Source organism: Protopterus annectens, chromosome 8.part0 (assembly GCF_019279795.1).
Source record: "Protopterus annectens isolate FY-2018-M chromosome 8.part0, PAN1.0, whole genome shotgun sequence".
Taxonomy (NCBI): domain Eukaryota; kingdom Metazoa; phylum Chordata; order Ceratodontiformes; family Protopteridae; genus Protopterus; species Protopterus annectens.
Window position 1 is genome coordinate 731513092 of NC_056741.1, and position 16249 is coordinate 731529340.

General features: G+C 38.0%; 1 protein-coding gene across 3 annotated transcripts in view; it reads right to left on the bottom strand.

Annotated features, from left to right (window-relative positions):
* Positions 1-16249, bottom strand: part of WDR45 (WD repeat domain 45) — a 956899-nt gene that overhangs the window by 264035 nt on the left and 676615 nt on the right. For all 3 annotated transcript variants that reach the window (XM_044080189.1, XM_044080188.1, XM_044080187.1), the window contains exon 8: positions 5688-5896. In XM_044080189.1, the coding sequence (XP_043936124.1) occupies positions 5688-5896 (209 nt within the window). The remainder of the gene's footprint in view (positions 1-5687; positions 5897-16249) is intronic.

Consider the following 16249-nt stretch of genomic DNA (forward strand, 5'->3'; position numbering starts at 1 on the left):
TAGCTGTAAACTATGTACTAACACACAAATTAGTTCAGCAATACCCATATTTATGGGGACATGATAAAATGAAGCACTTAGGAGTACAGATTAAAAAAAAAGATTCTGCTACAGCAGATAAGGATATGTAGGAAGAGGCTAAACAAAAGATAATATAAAAACTGAAAATTAGAAGTTCTGTTTTATGGATATGGATAGCAAGATACAAGCAGTGAAAATGTTTTAGACCCTATAATTTGATACACAGGTCAGGCAAATTTTATCAACCAGATGAAAAGTTGTGAATATCAATTAATAAAGAGTTTAAAGATTTTATCTAAGTGGGGAAGAGGGCAAGAGTCAAGTGGGATAGGTTGATCCTTCCAATATAACAAGGTGGTATGGAATTACCTGATTTGAAGGAGTATCTCAGAGCTACCCAATTAAGGCTCCTAAACATAGCCCAGGCAAAAAGCTATAAAACAAAGAGGAAAGGGATGATGATGAAACAGGGGAAAGCTCGAGTAATGAGTGAATGGGATTTTGGATGTGGGTACGGGGAATAGGCAAGAGGGGGCCGAAATTTATTGGAGAAAACTGGCAAAGGAACGAAGATATTGGAAGCAAATAATGAGAGAGGGAAAGGTAACAGAATTGGAAGAGTCTAACAATTCATTTGGACTGCAAGCTTGAGATTGCAAAGCAAAGAGAAAGGGATAGGGGGATCCTAAGTGAAACAGCAGCATTAGTAGAGTTTTTAGTTGAATCTTGAACAGAAGTTGCTGTTAAAAAGGGATAATTAGTAGGGCATACCAAATATTGCATGATAACTATAGCAATCAATCAGATGAGGTTAGAAAGGATTCGGAAGAGAGACTGGATAAGCAATTGACAAAGAAACAATGGGAGGATTTGCAACAAAGTCTAGAAGATTAGGATATCTGTGTGAAAATGTTTGCATAGATATTTTTGCACTGCAAACAGACTCCAAAGAATTTTTCCTCTGGTAGACTGCAAATGTTGGAGGTGTGATGAAGAAAGAGGTAACTGGGAACATATTTTTGGGAGTGTAACAAGTTGGCAGCCTTTAAAAATTCCCTGCAACTATATTGCCAGAAATATTGAGTGAGCAAATTGGTGCAACTATGGAAATTATTTTTTGAGGTGTAACACAGAACTGGAATTCCCTAGACATAGTAAAGCCTTGCTGAGTTTAATTCTGGTGGCTGCCAAAAAAAGCAGTTACTAGAAAATGGAAATTAGTGTCAAAACCAACCGTACTAAAAGAGGTGAATATAGTAACAGAGATAAATGAACTGAAAGTGGGATCTTTAGAAAAGCGTACGAGCAAATTAAATAGAAAAATGGGAATTGTAAGAATACAAAGCAGAACAATGTTTTGGAGGCGGAATGAGGTTTAATGGAAGGCAGGAAATGGATGAGCGATGAAATGCTTGACTGACAATGACTGCGTAGAAGATTACAGATGATGTATAATGTTTGAAACTGAAAATATGTCAATATATCTTGTTTTCATTTATATAAATGTATGGTTGCCTATGTCATAAGTGATAATTCAATAAAGATATTTCTTGTTTAAAAATTACAAGTTTTGAAGTCAAAGCAGAAAGAATTATAAAAAGCATATTGAGGAAGGTAAAAGTGACTGCAGGATGAATGCTGTACAGAACATCAATATTGTGGCAATGTGCTTGAAGATATTTCCTTTGTGTGCTTAACCATTTTCTTTGCAGCAAGCACAAGTGCATTCCTTAAGAAGGGTCTCTTTCAGCTTACTTTTGAGCATAGCTATCTTATTCCCTGATTTCTATTGGGAGTTAGTTCCACATGGAATGTGCAAGTTTTGTAAATGTCCTTTTGCCAATAACCAGCTGAAATTTGGGTCTAAACAGGGAAAGGGTAACCTCATTTAAATCCCTCAGTGCATAGCTGTGGAGTCTGATTTTCAACTTGGACTTTAATGGGGGGGGGGGGGCAATGAGTAGATTAGCTCTTTCATTCACTGGTAGCCATCTCACCTCGGATAAGAGTAAGCCATGATGGGTTTTCTGGTCACTAAGTACTGCAAATCTCTAGACTGTTTAATTGCTGTTTATATTTTTATGCATGTGTGCTTGAGTGTAAAGTTACTAATGAAAGACCACACTTCAAACTTTGCAATTAATACATTCCTTTTAATAGCTTGGTGGGAGAGTGCTATAAATAACTGGCATATCTGATTCCACAATTTTAGCTGTAAGAGTGCTTTCTTTATACTAAGGTCTGTGTGTTTAGAGAAGGACAGTGTCAAGGATGAGGCAAGTGTATTTTTGTTCTGTCATAACTGGAAAGTTGCTTCTGCTACTGTCTGCATCAACAACACTGATGCTCCTGGGAATCTTTTGGGGTACTCCAAAGATCATGATGCTTGATTTTTAAGGTGTTGATAAGCCACGTTTTATTTTGGGTCCAGTTGCAAATCATACTGAATCTGTCCTGTAACTGAAGCTGGAGCTGTGAAAGTTTACTGCCAGTTTCAAGTATGATGAGACTTATGTGTTGAGGAAGCCATGGTTTGAGAAAATGTTCTTTGAGTAGCCCTGGAACTACAATTTAAGTAACCTACAAACCATTTTTGGGGGCTAAATTGCTGAAAGACAGCCTTTTGATCCACACTATGGGAAGAGATGCCTGTCTAGAGGTAACTGAAAGCATGACTACACTCAAGCCACAGGTTTGTCTCCCTAATCAATCAATATAGGAGATGGAAGTGATTCTGAAGCACTGCATGTTAAGAGGATAGTTGAACCCAATGGGTTTGAGGTCCAATGGCAAAAAGAAGACAAAGTTTAAATGAGGACAAAATGCAAAATGGGTGATGAATTTTGAATTTCTTCCTTTTTAATGCTCCAGTAATAATGGCAATCTCACAAATGCCCATAAAGCACTGCTACTTTGACAGCTGGACTCGAACAATGGGTGGAAGGGACAGCATGTTTATAAATGCTACAAAGTTAATGGCATCAGGCTATCACTGCATTAAAACTATATTACCACTTGACAGCTGGGTTCAGAGGCACATATGGTCACTTATGAAGCAGCTGGAAATGGCTAGCTCAGAAGGTTTTCCTTCTTCAAGGGGTGTGGCTTGAATTCCATTTTCCACAAGTCAGATAATAAAGCACAGTAGCCTCACCTCAAAGAATAGCATCTTGAGATGACAACTGGATGTGTGGAAAGGCCTACATGCACAGTTTCACTCACCTACTCTTAACAAAGCTCCATCATTCACAAAATACATACTCAGGACCTGCTGGATCTAACACACATGAACTTCAAATTCAATCCAAGTCCTATCACAAGTGGCAAGCATTTATATCAGTAACAGGGATAAGCATTACTCCCAAAAATCTCTGTTCTGTCTAACCAAGATCAATTTCTCTCCTCACCAGCTGTTAGAACACTACACCAAAAAGTTCACTTCTGCAATACTTGTCTTCACCAAAACATCTCCCTCTCTCTCTGTTCAGTAACATAAGCAGTTCTCTGTTCACTTGCTGCTAGCAAGGATGTTTGTTTCCCAGTTACACTCTTACTTACTAAAAATATACAATATCATAATCTGGAAAAAAGCTCTCTCAAAAGGATTCTGGTTGGTCCCTGACAGTGCACATATCCTGATGATTAAAAAAAAAAGACTGCATTACACATTACCCAATCTATGGACACTGCCAAAATACAGGAAAATGTTTCATTCAGAAACACAGTGTTTTGAGTGAAAGTCACACTTGCACCTGTTTATTTAACTGTGCAATACTTCGTATATAATGAAAATACTTCCCGTGCTAATAAGAATATGACTTTTTAAAGCAATTTTTAACAAAGTTGTAATGTTATCATTTACAATACAAATATTATTTTTCTGTTTATCAACTGTTATGCTGCTGCAACATATTTTGCCTTTTAATCTCAGCACAAATTGTTGAATTAAGCATTTCTAGTTACATCTGAAAGCTGAGAACTGTCTTAAATATCTACCAAATCAACTAAAGTTGTAAGGAAAATGATGTAAATCCAGCACTGAAAAATTTTGAAAGGATAACAAAGTACATGCAAAGTATTCTATTTGGTACAAATATATCTCGAAAAATCCTCTACTCTGCTGTTTCCATTTCAAATAAATTCTACACCCTAATAAACTTTTTTGTTCTTTTAGGTGGGTATGCCTTCTGGTATAACTTATGACCAAGTACCATGAGCTGTAAACTTGCTAGAATGATTAGAGGGAAATCACGAACATTCTGGTGAATATAATTAATTCTTATGAAAACAACTGCACATTTCAGAGAATTACTAACTGCCTTATTCACTCTATGCATGCAGAAGCTTTGAGCCTTCCTCTACAAAAGCATACTGTAAGAAAGTTAAAAGAAAGATCAAGTTTTGCTTATTTATTTGTGCGTGTGTGCGCGCGCTAGTATGTGACATTATATACATGTTATATATGTGTGCACGTACATACACACACATATATATATATATATATATATATATATATATATATATATAAATTTATATATGGGTTTACTTTATATTATCGAAAAAACATTTACACAAAATTCACAATGTTGAGACCACTTTGCCGTAATGGCATGTTATCGAACACTTGGAACATTATAATTTCACTCTGGGAAACAAACCACTGGCCATCATGGTGAACTCTGCTCTTTTCTCTGCTAATGTATGATCTCGGAGTTGGTATATTTAGTTAGGCGGAGTGTGAGGGCTGCAGCCCCCCACATGGATGGGTGGGGGTGGGGGATGAAGCTCCTCATATGGATGGGCTTTAATTGCTTCGGTTTGTTTTTTGTATTGTTGAACAAGTGGTTCACTTCTTGGAGTGAAATTGCGATGTTCCGGGTGTTCAAAAACGTGTCATTTCAGCAAAGTGGTCTTGACATTGTGAATTTCACGTAAGTGGTTTTTCAACAATATAATGTAGATCCCTATAACTTGTACAAGTATTCTTTTATAAGAAGTACTTCTGTCAATGATATATTTATTTTTCTATACTTATCTTGCATACAGGGGAAAAATAGCTCTTGCATACTCCAGTTCTGCACTGAGCAGCATTGTCATTTAATCACTGCCATGGGCATTTCCAGGCATGTTTTGTGCCCTCAGCTGTGACTTCTTCCTAAGTTTCTTGGAAACATCATGAGTAAGAGAGGACAGATACCATCTACAATGTGTACAACTGTCTAAACCACTTAAAATATATATTAAATCACAGCTTGATTAGTATAACTCATCTGAAAGCAACATTTTACTGTGTCTACAGAGGTTAAAGCAGAAAATGACATGCATGCTTCTTACTGTTCAGAGAGGCAACACTTCAAGAAACATTTATCTGGCAAGGGAGAGAAATATGTGGTGTGGGTATATAAATGTTATTTCTGACTCCTAAGTCTTCTACTGAATCAGCTAGCTTATCAGCTCTTAAAAAGCGAGACTGTTACTGCTCAAAAATAGTCATGACAGTAATTGGTAATCAACTTCCTCCCACTACATCAACGTAAAGCAACATGGTTGAGTCAATATTATCACATACTCTCAATACTCTACAAATGTCCTCTCAAAACTAAACAGAAGGAGCTTCCTTTGCTCATCTGCATGACCATCTTCCTGACCAAACAGAATATACATACCAATAAAGTGTGGCAGGGTCAGTCCCTCTGCGGAGCTCCACCAACTTTTCCCTTGTCTGAGTATCAAACAGACGGATTAATGTACCTTTCTTGGAAGCTGATGCCACTACTGTACCTTGCTGATTCACAGCCACACATGCAATCTCACTTTGATGGGCATTGATCGTGAAAGGAGCAGATGAGGTGCCTGGTTTTGTATTTGATAAATCCTGTAAACAAACAAAGGCAGCATTTAAAAAATAAACTGAATTCATAAACTAAATAAATACACAGTTTCTCTCTTAACTTTATAAAACAAAAGCTGTCCCTACATGGTAAACAGGTTTTAGAGAAAGATCCAAGCTGCAGTAACTGCAGGAAGGACAAAATACAGTTGCACAAGAAAGAGAAATGTACTTCATATAAAGTACAGTAACATACACACCATGCAGTACATTTATATCAGCATAGCACCCTTAAAAGTCAGACAATGACTCCAGAAGTAGATTACATGATCATCACCCCTGTCTTTTCAATAAGCTAAACTGTAACATTCATAAATGAAGGCACTGCCTCCTGCACCTTGGTTAAGGTGTGTGCTAATGGTCACAAAATAAAAGGCATGTTAGTACTCCTTATATCAGGCGATCTTCTAAAGAGTCCTTTGCAGTGGATAAGGGCTGTCATTTTCTCCAGTACCCTGTCAGCATAAATTCTTGCATTATCTAGATTCTGAGTTCAAAGGCATGCAGCTTCTGTTAGTACATGTTATGAAACATTCCAAAACAGAACACCTAGCCCCATTGGTAGTATAACAGGGGCATCAACAAATGCCACCTTTAAAGATTTCTTACTCATCTGACCCAGGAGGTTTGTGCTAAGTCTTCAGAAAGCCCTGGGGGAATGCAGACAGTAATGACCTTACTACAAGACCCATCTGCTATTATGGGTTCTAGGTGAGACTAGGAGGAGGAGGGTGCTTAAAAGTGAGTAGATGGAAGGTGCGATATAAGGTGATGAGGGTTCCTCACCCCAACCCCAAGAAGCAAAAAGAAAGAGAGAGAGAGAGAGAGACAGAGACAGCGAGAGAAAAAAAGGGAAAGACACAGGTAATGGTGGGTGGGAAGTAAGGACCATGACAGAGAATATACTCCAACATTTATAATTATGGTAAGTTCCTAACATAACTGTACTATGTTTATCATTAGTCACTACTGCAGTCAAGACATTTGGGAAGAATTCCAGAACTCAATAAGTATTAGGTGGCTGGCCCTAAGTAGGTTGTGAAAATGAAAAGACAAAACGAGTAAGGACCACCACGAAAAACAAAGAAGTTTTATTATATATGCAAAGGATGAGCGCTTTCACGTACTGCCAAGGTAAGCTTCATCAGATCTCAAAAACATTCCCAAAACCTCACTTTTTATAGGACAACCAATCTTAAAAAATCCTGCAACCACCTTGAACATAATCATCTAATTAAACAATCATTCAATCAGTTCAGAACCATACTAAAAACTAAGAATTCCTACATATCTTCATGATTCAGTGCTCTTAAAATGTAGCATTGAGCTACTGAACTAGGACAGTTAAAAATGCTTTGAAATAATAATATTATAACAATAACAATAATAAAACAATTGTAGACTATACTGACAATCTTAAATATCATATAAAATATATATATTTCATATATTTATTTCATACATATGTAAAATATTAACAAAAATCAACTTCACAACTGCAGTGACCTCAGCAATATCCTATATCTACAACTACTTGATTCCTTAAAAATTACATGAATATATATCAATATATGTGTCAGGATATCTGACTAAAAATATAAAAAATATACTGAATAACTAACGTATATAATGAACAATGTATGTACAATAACATATGAAAACACATGGAAATACATGAAATGTATATAAAGGTGGATAAATTAAACATATATTTCCATATATTTTTTGAGGTATGAATACTACAACAGCATAATGTAAAAATCTCCAAATATGTTCATAAACTCATAATAATTTATACTAATAAAATCAATATTTATTAACTAATAATAACTAATTATTTTCAAAAAATATAATGATATATATAAATATTAAGCTTGATAAATAAATAAAAAAATGTATATGAGACTTATACTACTACCCTGTCCCATTATCCTTCTATTGCACTTATGCCCATAAAAGTTTTATTATTTTATCTAAGTCTACGTGCTTCAAGAATAGGTTTAATGGTTATAAACTGATTGAGCCCTGGATCCTGATGTGCTCATAACTTAAAAATCCACTGGAGTTCTATAGTCTCCAAATGGTTCATATTATGTCCCCCTCTCTTATTAGGGGTCACTAACTGTAACACCCTAAATTTAAACCTATGGCCTTCATAAGCCATTACGTGTTTAGCCAAAGCATTTTGTTGGTTCAACTTCCTGATATCATATACATGATTATAGATCTATCTTTAAGCCTCCTTGTTGTCATGCCTACATAAAAGGCCTGACACTGATCACAAGTAGCTAAATATATAAGATTAACATCATCACAAGAAGCAACAAAAACCTAGGTTTAAACTCAATATTCCAACGTGGGATGTAAAAACACCTGAGTGTCATTAGTCATTCCACACATATTACATTTACCACATGGAAAGGTACCAAAAGTCCTAAAATGTCTCTGAGGTTGCCTAGTATCTAAATGCCCATGATCAATACACAATAGCCTCTAAGTTCTTGCTATTCCTATAGGTGAAGCTTGGTGTCTCACCTACTATCATGACAGTATGGGGATCTATAGTAAGTACATGACAATTACTTCGTATTATTTTAATAATTTCTTTATTATTATTAGTAAACCTAGTAATGAAAGTCACTCTAGAGTCATGCTTACTTAGGTTGTGAAAACAGCAGACCCCGAAGGATGGCCATGGCCACATAATCTAAGTTGCACAGTGTTTAGAGGTGGTATGGACAGATGACTGATTAGCTATTTCCAGAAGCTTGTGTTTTTGCATCCCCTGAGGAAAGGCATGGTAGCTATAGTGGATTCAGCTGAATGGGTAATGACATTGCCAAGAACAGTTTTACCATAAAAGGAAGAACAAAAATACATATAAGTAGGCTAGCCATTTAGCTAGTATCTGTATATTTCCAAGCTTCCTTCCCTTCCTTGATATTTGCACATGAAACAAACAGCTGGTCTGGGTTTCATATTAATTTTGTCTTAGCCAAGTAAAATCTCAGTTGCCATTCAAAGAATGTAAAATATTTTCCTTGTTCTTAGGATTTTGAAAAAAGATGGCTAGGTGAATGGCCTTGGTTTAGGACAGTTCTGTTACCACTTTAGGCATGAAAGTCGGACTGGTTCAAAATCTTCTAAAACCAGAGGTATACAGGAAGTGCTTAACGCAGGCAGGCAGGCTCATAAAGTCCCTGTATCTTAGCTGGACCTATTAGAACTCCTTTGCTTTCCAACTGAAGGCTTCCTTCAGTGTGCAAAGACGTCTAACTAGTGTCAGATTCAAAGGATGAAAGGGATCTGTATTTAAAAGGCAGCTCATCCATCTCTGAAACAGGGGTGTCAGAATCTTCCTCTTGGGTGAGGTCCATTTTCTTCCTGATAGTAGGAGGACCCAACACTACATGTAACTTCAGGGCTAGCTGTCTGGATTAAAAAAAAAAAATCATGAAATTCCAGAACAGCTGGAACGGTCTTGTGATGTAGTCTTGGTAGTCGCATGTGGTGGTGTACCATTCAGCCTTTGCTGTGGCAAACTGTCATCCATTTGGGTTTGGATATGTGGGGCCTCAGCAGGATGTTGGTAGCCACTTTGGGATCTTGGATCATGAGTGGATGCCTGAAACCTCTATATAAGCCCCACAAACCTCATCTTAAACGAGTAACCTTGGGATACCTCCATCCATTTCACTAATAGTGATTCGGGCATCAATATCTGTGGCCCTCAAACAGGCCCCTGGGCCTGCCTACTGCTCTGCAGATTCTGCCCAAGAAGACATAACAGAAGCAGACAGAACTGTGGCTTCCAACATGGTCAAGCTTGAGGCTTCAGCGGAAACCAACTCTGAGTACAGGGGCAGCAAATGTATCTCTCTCTGATCTCAGTGTTATCAGGCATAAAAAAACCTGTGGACTCTGAAAAGCTGTTTGTCAGCTTCCTTTTGATTCTCCCTATGTCTCTTCTCCAAAGTTTGCATTTAAAATGCTGTCAGAGGCAATGGCAGAATGAGACCAAGCATACAGCTACTTCTGAGCAAGACAGTTTCAGAGATTTTCTGTATCATGCCAGATTGTTCTTAGGTTGAAGTGGGCACAATGGGGACAGCTGTCCATGTCTTGCTCTGGGCATAGACAGAACAGACAGCAAGAATGGAAATCTTTGTGTGGGATTTGTTTCCCGTATTCAGAGCAGTTGCTGACATTTTAAATTACATTGTTAGATGTCTATAAACACCATTAAAGCAGAAAAAGAAAGATTTTAAGAGCAAAACACCTATCTGAACCCTGGAAGCAGGGGACATGCTAGAATGATGCTATTACAAACACTTGACTTGGAACTATAGCAAGAAAGACCAGAAGATGGCATTAGTCAAGGCCTGTATTATATTACTGATATCCTGGCATATGAGTAGAAGTTAGTCAGATGAAGCCAGAAAGGTGAAGAAAGAGCTCTAGATGATGGACAGGCAGTCAAACATCCCAGACTGTAGCACTGAATAATATGAGAAACATCAAATATTTCTCTCACGCCCAGTACACCTGAAGGATAATTATTTCATTATTAGCATATCTGTGTTACCAAAATTATCATGCAGCTTCACATTAAAATGAATTGGAATGGATCCTGGAAGACAGAGATCGTACTACTTATTTTCATGACCTCTCACATCATTCTCAAACAGGGCATAGTAACATGTCATAGTTACTCTACAATTTCTTGTCATATAACTACAGACACTGAAATGTGCAGATGCTTCTACCTACAGGGATGTTTTTTCTCTTGGTGGCATCTTTTTGTAACAATTATTGTCAGGAAACCAGATATATCACAGGCAAAACATTATACATTACTCACAACAGGCAGCCATTGCTGTAATTTATTTACTACAGCAACTGGCATGGGGTGGGTTCTAAATGACAACAGCAGTAAAATTAAATATGTCACTGTGGCCATTAACTCTTTCACTTCTTTTGTGATTAGATACTGGAGATCATGACCGGAAGCTGCTATTTAAGGTGCAAAAGTTATTGTTGATATGGAATGTTGAGAAAGGGAGCAATATGTATGTCTTTGTGCAGCAACCTAAAATACATCACTGTTGCCATCTCAATTCTTTCACTTACTTCGCAATCTAACAACAGAGTATACACATAATGTGGCTATCTTTCTGGGGGAAGGGACACAAGCAGTGTGTGAAAACAAAAGGAAGTCAAATGCCAGCTGATGAATCATCACAGACATGTTCATCAACCTGAAGTACATTACTAAGGCCTCTATCTCTTTTACTTTCTTCACAGCCAGATATCAGAAATTTGCACAAAAATATATTTGTCGTGGAGGTTGCAGAATATGCAGGAAAGCAGAAGACAATTACATCATCACTGTGAAACAGTACTGATATAACTTGCTGAGAGCAGTGCACATGTCTGAAAGAAGTAAACATAACTTACTGTGACCATTGTCTTTCATTTTCTTTTCAATGAGGCAACAGAAATGTACAGAATGTAGCTATATTTTCTTTGGGTGGAGCAGTGTGTGTGTGAAAAGAAACGACAGCTAATGACCACTAATAAACCGCAATGGATATGGCTTACTGGGAGACAGTGGCAGTTTCTGAAAGGAAAAGGATGAAGTCCATCACTGTGGTCATTACGCCTATGTGAATTCTTCATAGTAAAAGTAGGCATATCCTCCAAGAAGGGGCACATTCCACTGGGATAGTATACTTATGAAAACAGCTGAAGCTGGTGTTGTATTTTAGAAACGCACTGAAGACATAACCCATGCTTGCCTTTAAAGCTGTTACTTTATAAAAATAAGTTATGTACTCACCATAATATCCCATTTGTGTTGTTGATCTTCATTCATTCTTGATGAATGGGACTCGGTTCTGATTCTTGGAACCGGCTCGGCCATTATACAGCTCAAGCCAGCCAAAACGTTTTGAGCTAAGACTCTACCCACAATTCCCCTCTCCCCACTACCTCAGATCGTGTTAGCAGGTAATAGCAAGAGTATACACAGTAACTGTAAGCAGAAGCAATGCGTAAGGTAAAAAAACATATGGCAACCCAGGACAAGAGTTCGATCCTCCAAGAAATCTACAGGAGGGGGAAGGTGGGTGGGATGTCAAGAATGAACGAAGATCGACAACACAGAAGGAATGTTATAGTGAGTACATGACTTCTTTATCTGATGTTGTCAATCTTTGTTCACTCTTGACGAATGGGACAGAGTCCCCAGCAACTTTATTTACTGGGTGGCCTTATGGAAGGAAATTCCTGAGAACCATTGACCCAAAGGATGATCTTCCCCTGAAGACAATATCCAATTTGTATAGGCAAAAACCACACCATATTAGCGTCCATTCTGTTTAATAGCCGCTTTCATCAGAAAGACTTCATCAGAATACAACTCCAAATTAAAAACATTTCATTTAAATAGTATTTCATTAACAATGAATTAACAACATTAGGAATAATTACCTAACTAAATTTCTTTACACAGACTCTCCTATTCCTTAAAAAACACTTTATAGTTACAGCATCATTAAGTCCAGGGTTCCTATCAGATCTTAATTTAATCTGCCATGAAGCTTTGTTCTAAAGATTTTAAATATCCCCCCTCAAGACAAAGTAGTCTAGAATTTGACAGTAGAATACATAGAAAAATCACTTTTACCAACAGTTATTTACATTACAGTAGTAACTATCCACTATTTATGAAAAGGGATCTACCTAAGGGGCAATATATTCAGGCCACTCGTATGACTACTGATGTCATGTTTAATGAAGAAATTTAATTTATTACTAGACTTTTTACTGGTAGGGGCTATGAAGAGAAGTTTTTGAGACAGTTAGAGGAAGAAATAAAAAACAGAAGGCAGTCTTATTTTCCTCCGATATTAAGACATCTTTTTATCAGTAATGGAGACAAGGAAAATCACAACAATAATAAGTTTGAAGACAGAAGGATGGCCCTTAGTTTAGACATAACTAATGATGTGGCCAACATTTGTGCGATTATTAAAAGTAACTGGAAAGTTTTACAAGGGAATAAAGAGTTGTTTGACTGTTCGGGTGATGCTCCAAAGTTTGTTTACACAAACAGTTATAATTTAAAAAATATTTTTCAGAAAGATAATACCTTAGCAATAGGGAGGTTGAATTCCAAAAAAAGAAAAAGGCATGTTTAAATGTGGACAGTGCAACATGTGCCGTTATATTCTTGAGGGACCATTTATTATGCTGAGTCAGTCTGCTTACACGATAACCTTAGCTGAAAGATACAGTTGCCAAACTAGGGGTGGGGGGGGGGGGCTAGTATATATTGGTGTTATGTTTGGGTTGTCCAACTTTTTATAGATGGATGACCATTAGACGGTTATTTGAACGAGTTAAAGAACACCAATATTATATTCAGAAAAAGTACTTAAAGAGCTCCCTGTACAAACACGCCTTGAGATCTACCAACTTTAAAAAGTTTCTTTTTTCTGTCGTTGAACAAATGCATATTGACCTGAGGGGGGGGGGGGGATTTAAAATCTTACTTAGAACAAAGAGAAGCTTCATGGCAGACTATATTAAGATCTGAGAGGAACCTTGGACTTAATGATGCTGTAAATATAAAGTGTTTTTTAAGGAATAAGAGAGTCTATGTAAAGAAATTTTGTTAAGTAATTGTTCTTAATGTTGTTAATTAAGTGTTAATCGATTATTAATGAAATACTATTTCAACTGTTTTTTTAATTTGTATTTATATTCTGATGAAGTATTTCTGATGAAAACAGCTATTAAACAGAGTGGACGCTAACATTGTGTGGTTTTTGCCTATGCTGAGTGGACTGCTGTTGCATTTTCAGCCATTCAAGGTTTTTTGGTTGGGGTGAGATTTCCTCGGATTGTGGTTATTAGGTGAATATCCAATTTGTAATGAGTGATAAAGGTATGAGGTGTAGCCCAAGCTGCAGCTGCACAAATTTCATCCACAGAAGCTTTTGAATGAAAAGCTGCTGATGTGGCAACTGACCTGGTTAAATGCGCTTTAACAGGTGCAGATAACTTATGGTTGGTATGTGCATAAATAAAGGTAACACAATCTCTCAGCCATTTTGATAAGGTCACTTTTGATACCCACCACTGGACCAGAAAATGAAATGAACAAATGGTCTGATTTCCTGGACTCTCTAGTCCTGTTCAGGTAAAAATGTAGTTGCCTATGTACGTCCAGTAAGGATAAGCAATATTCACCTTTGCTGAAAAAGTTGGGGAAGAAGACTGGGAAATTCAATAGTTTGATTAATACTGGATTCAGAGACCACACCTTAGGAAGGAAAATAGAAGTTATGTCCTTACCATAACGTTCCATGTGGAGTGTTCATCTCGCCTTTGTTCTTACACCTGGGTTCGGAGCCGATCCTCGGCTCCGTGTCGGCCGCTTGCAAGCTCTGCATCGAGAAGAAGCTCGAGACAACCTAATAACCACAATCCCCCTCTGCCTTTACCTCAGATCTAGTTTGCAAGCAAACCAGCAGTCAGAGAGAGAACACACTCATGCCAAAAATTTTACATAGAAGCAAGAACACTTATATCTATATATATATATATATATATATATATATATATATATATATATATATATATATATACACACACACACATGTACATCATATATACAACAACTGCGAATGCAGAAGCAGAATAACCCAGACCAGGCACCAAACTGAACGTTCTTCCTGAGGGTGGGAGGGTGGGAATGTAAGAACAAAGGCGAGATGAACACTCCACATGGAACGTTATGGTAAGGACATAACTTCTATATGTGAGAGTGTTCGATCTCGCCGTTTGTTCTTACACCTGGGTAGTGTCCCTAGCTCCATGTTCCTGAGGAACTCACGGAAGGACGTTCTTGAGCACAGTGGAACCAAAGGTTGCCCTGTCCCTAGAAACCCTGTCTACTTTGTAATGAGAGATGAATGTATGTGGTTTAGACCAAGTAGCAGCTGCACAAATAGTGTCTAATGGTAGGCGAGCTGCATGAGCCAGGGATGTAGACACTGATCTTGTAGAATGTCCTTTGGGTTTGACAGATAAAGTTTGATTAGAAGAATCATAAACATAGACAATACAATCAGTTAACCATTTGGAAAGAGTTCGTTTAGTAACCGCTACACCTTTCCTGCTATCAGCAAAGGCTACAAAAAGTTGATCAGATTTCCTGTGATCCTTTGTTCTATCCAAGTAAAATCTAAGTTGTCTATGGACATCCAACTTGTGTAACATATACTCCAATTTATTGGAGTGATTCTTGAAAAGGTGGGTAATTCAATGGATTGATTAATGTTATTAATAGAGCAAACTTTGGGGAGAAAGGATGGATTAGTGCGAAGAGATACTCTGTCAGAGTGAAAGATCAAATAAGGGTGTTTAATGGAAAGAGCCTGAAGCTCAGATACTCGCCTAGCGGATGTAATGGCTACCAAGAAGAGGGTCTTCCACGACAAATACTTCAATGGACAAGAGGAAGCTGGTTCAAATGGGGGTAACATCAATTTAGATAATAAAAGGTTTAGATTCCAAGGCGATGTAGGAGATCTAACTGGTGGTCTAATATGGAAAGACCCTTTTAAAAGGCCTTACAAAGTCTGTGGGCCATAATAGGAGCCCCACATTCTTCCACATGAAAGTTGGAGATGGCAGCCAATTGCACTCTTAAAGTGGCAGGAGAAGCTCCTTGGTGGAACAATTCTGTTAAAAACTCCAAGATTTTGTTTAAAGGAGCTATGACAGGGTCCAATTGCTGTGTATTTGCCCAGAATACAAAACGCTTCCATTTACTAGTGTAGGTCTTTGTAGTGGAAGCTTTATGAGAAGCCACTAGTATATTCCGAACTGCAGGAGAAAGAAGATCAGACCTGGCTAAGTAGGGAAGCGGAGCAGCCAAGCTGCTAGATGAAGAGACAGGAGCGAGGGGTGGGGAGCCCCTGACGAGTGAGTCAGTAGATCTGGCTCTGGGTCCAGGATCCAGGGTCCCCGAATGCGGTGTGCCAGAAGAAAGGGGAACCAAATTTGACGAGGCCAGAATGGGGCAATGAGGATGATCGTCCTTTGCAGGTTGTTGGCTTTCTGCAGAAACTTCGCAATCAGGGGAAAAGGAGGAAAAGCATACAGGAGACCCGGGGGCCAATCGTGAACTAGCGCGTCCCTGGGGACTTACCCTGGAGGGGGTAATAGGGCAAAGTAGCTCCTGCATTTGGCGTTCATTGGAGACGCAAACAGATCGCAGGAAGGCTGGCCCCACTTGCGAAAAATCTTCTTCGCAACTGACTGTTT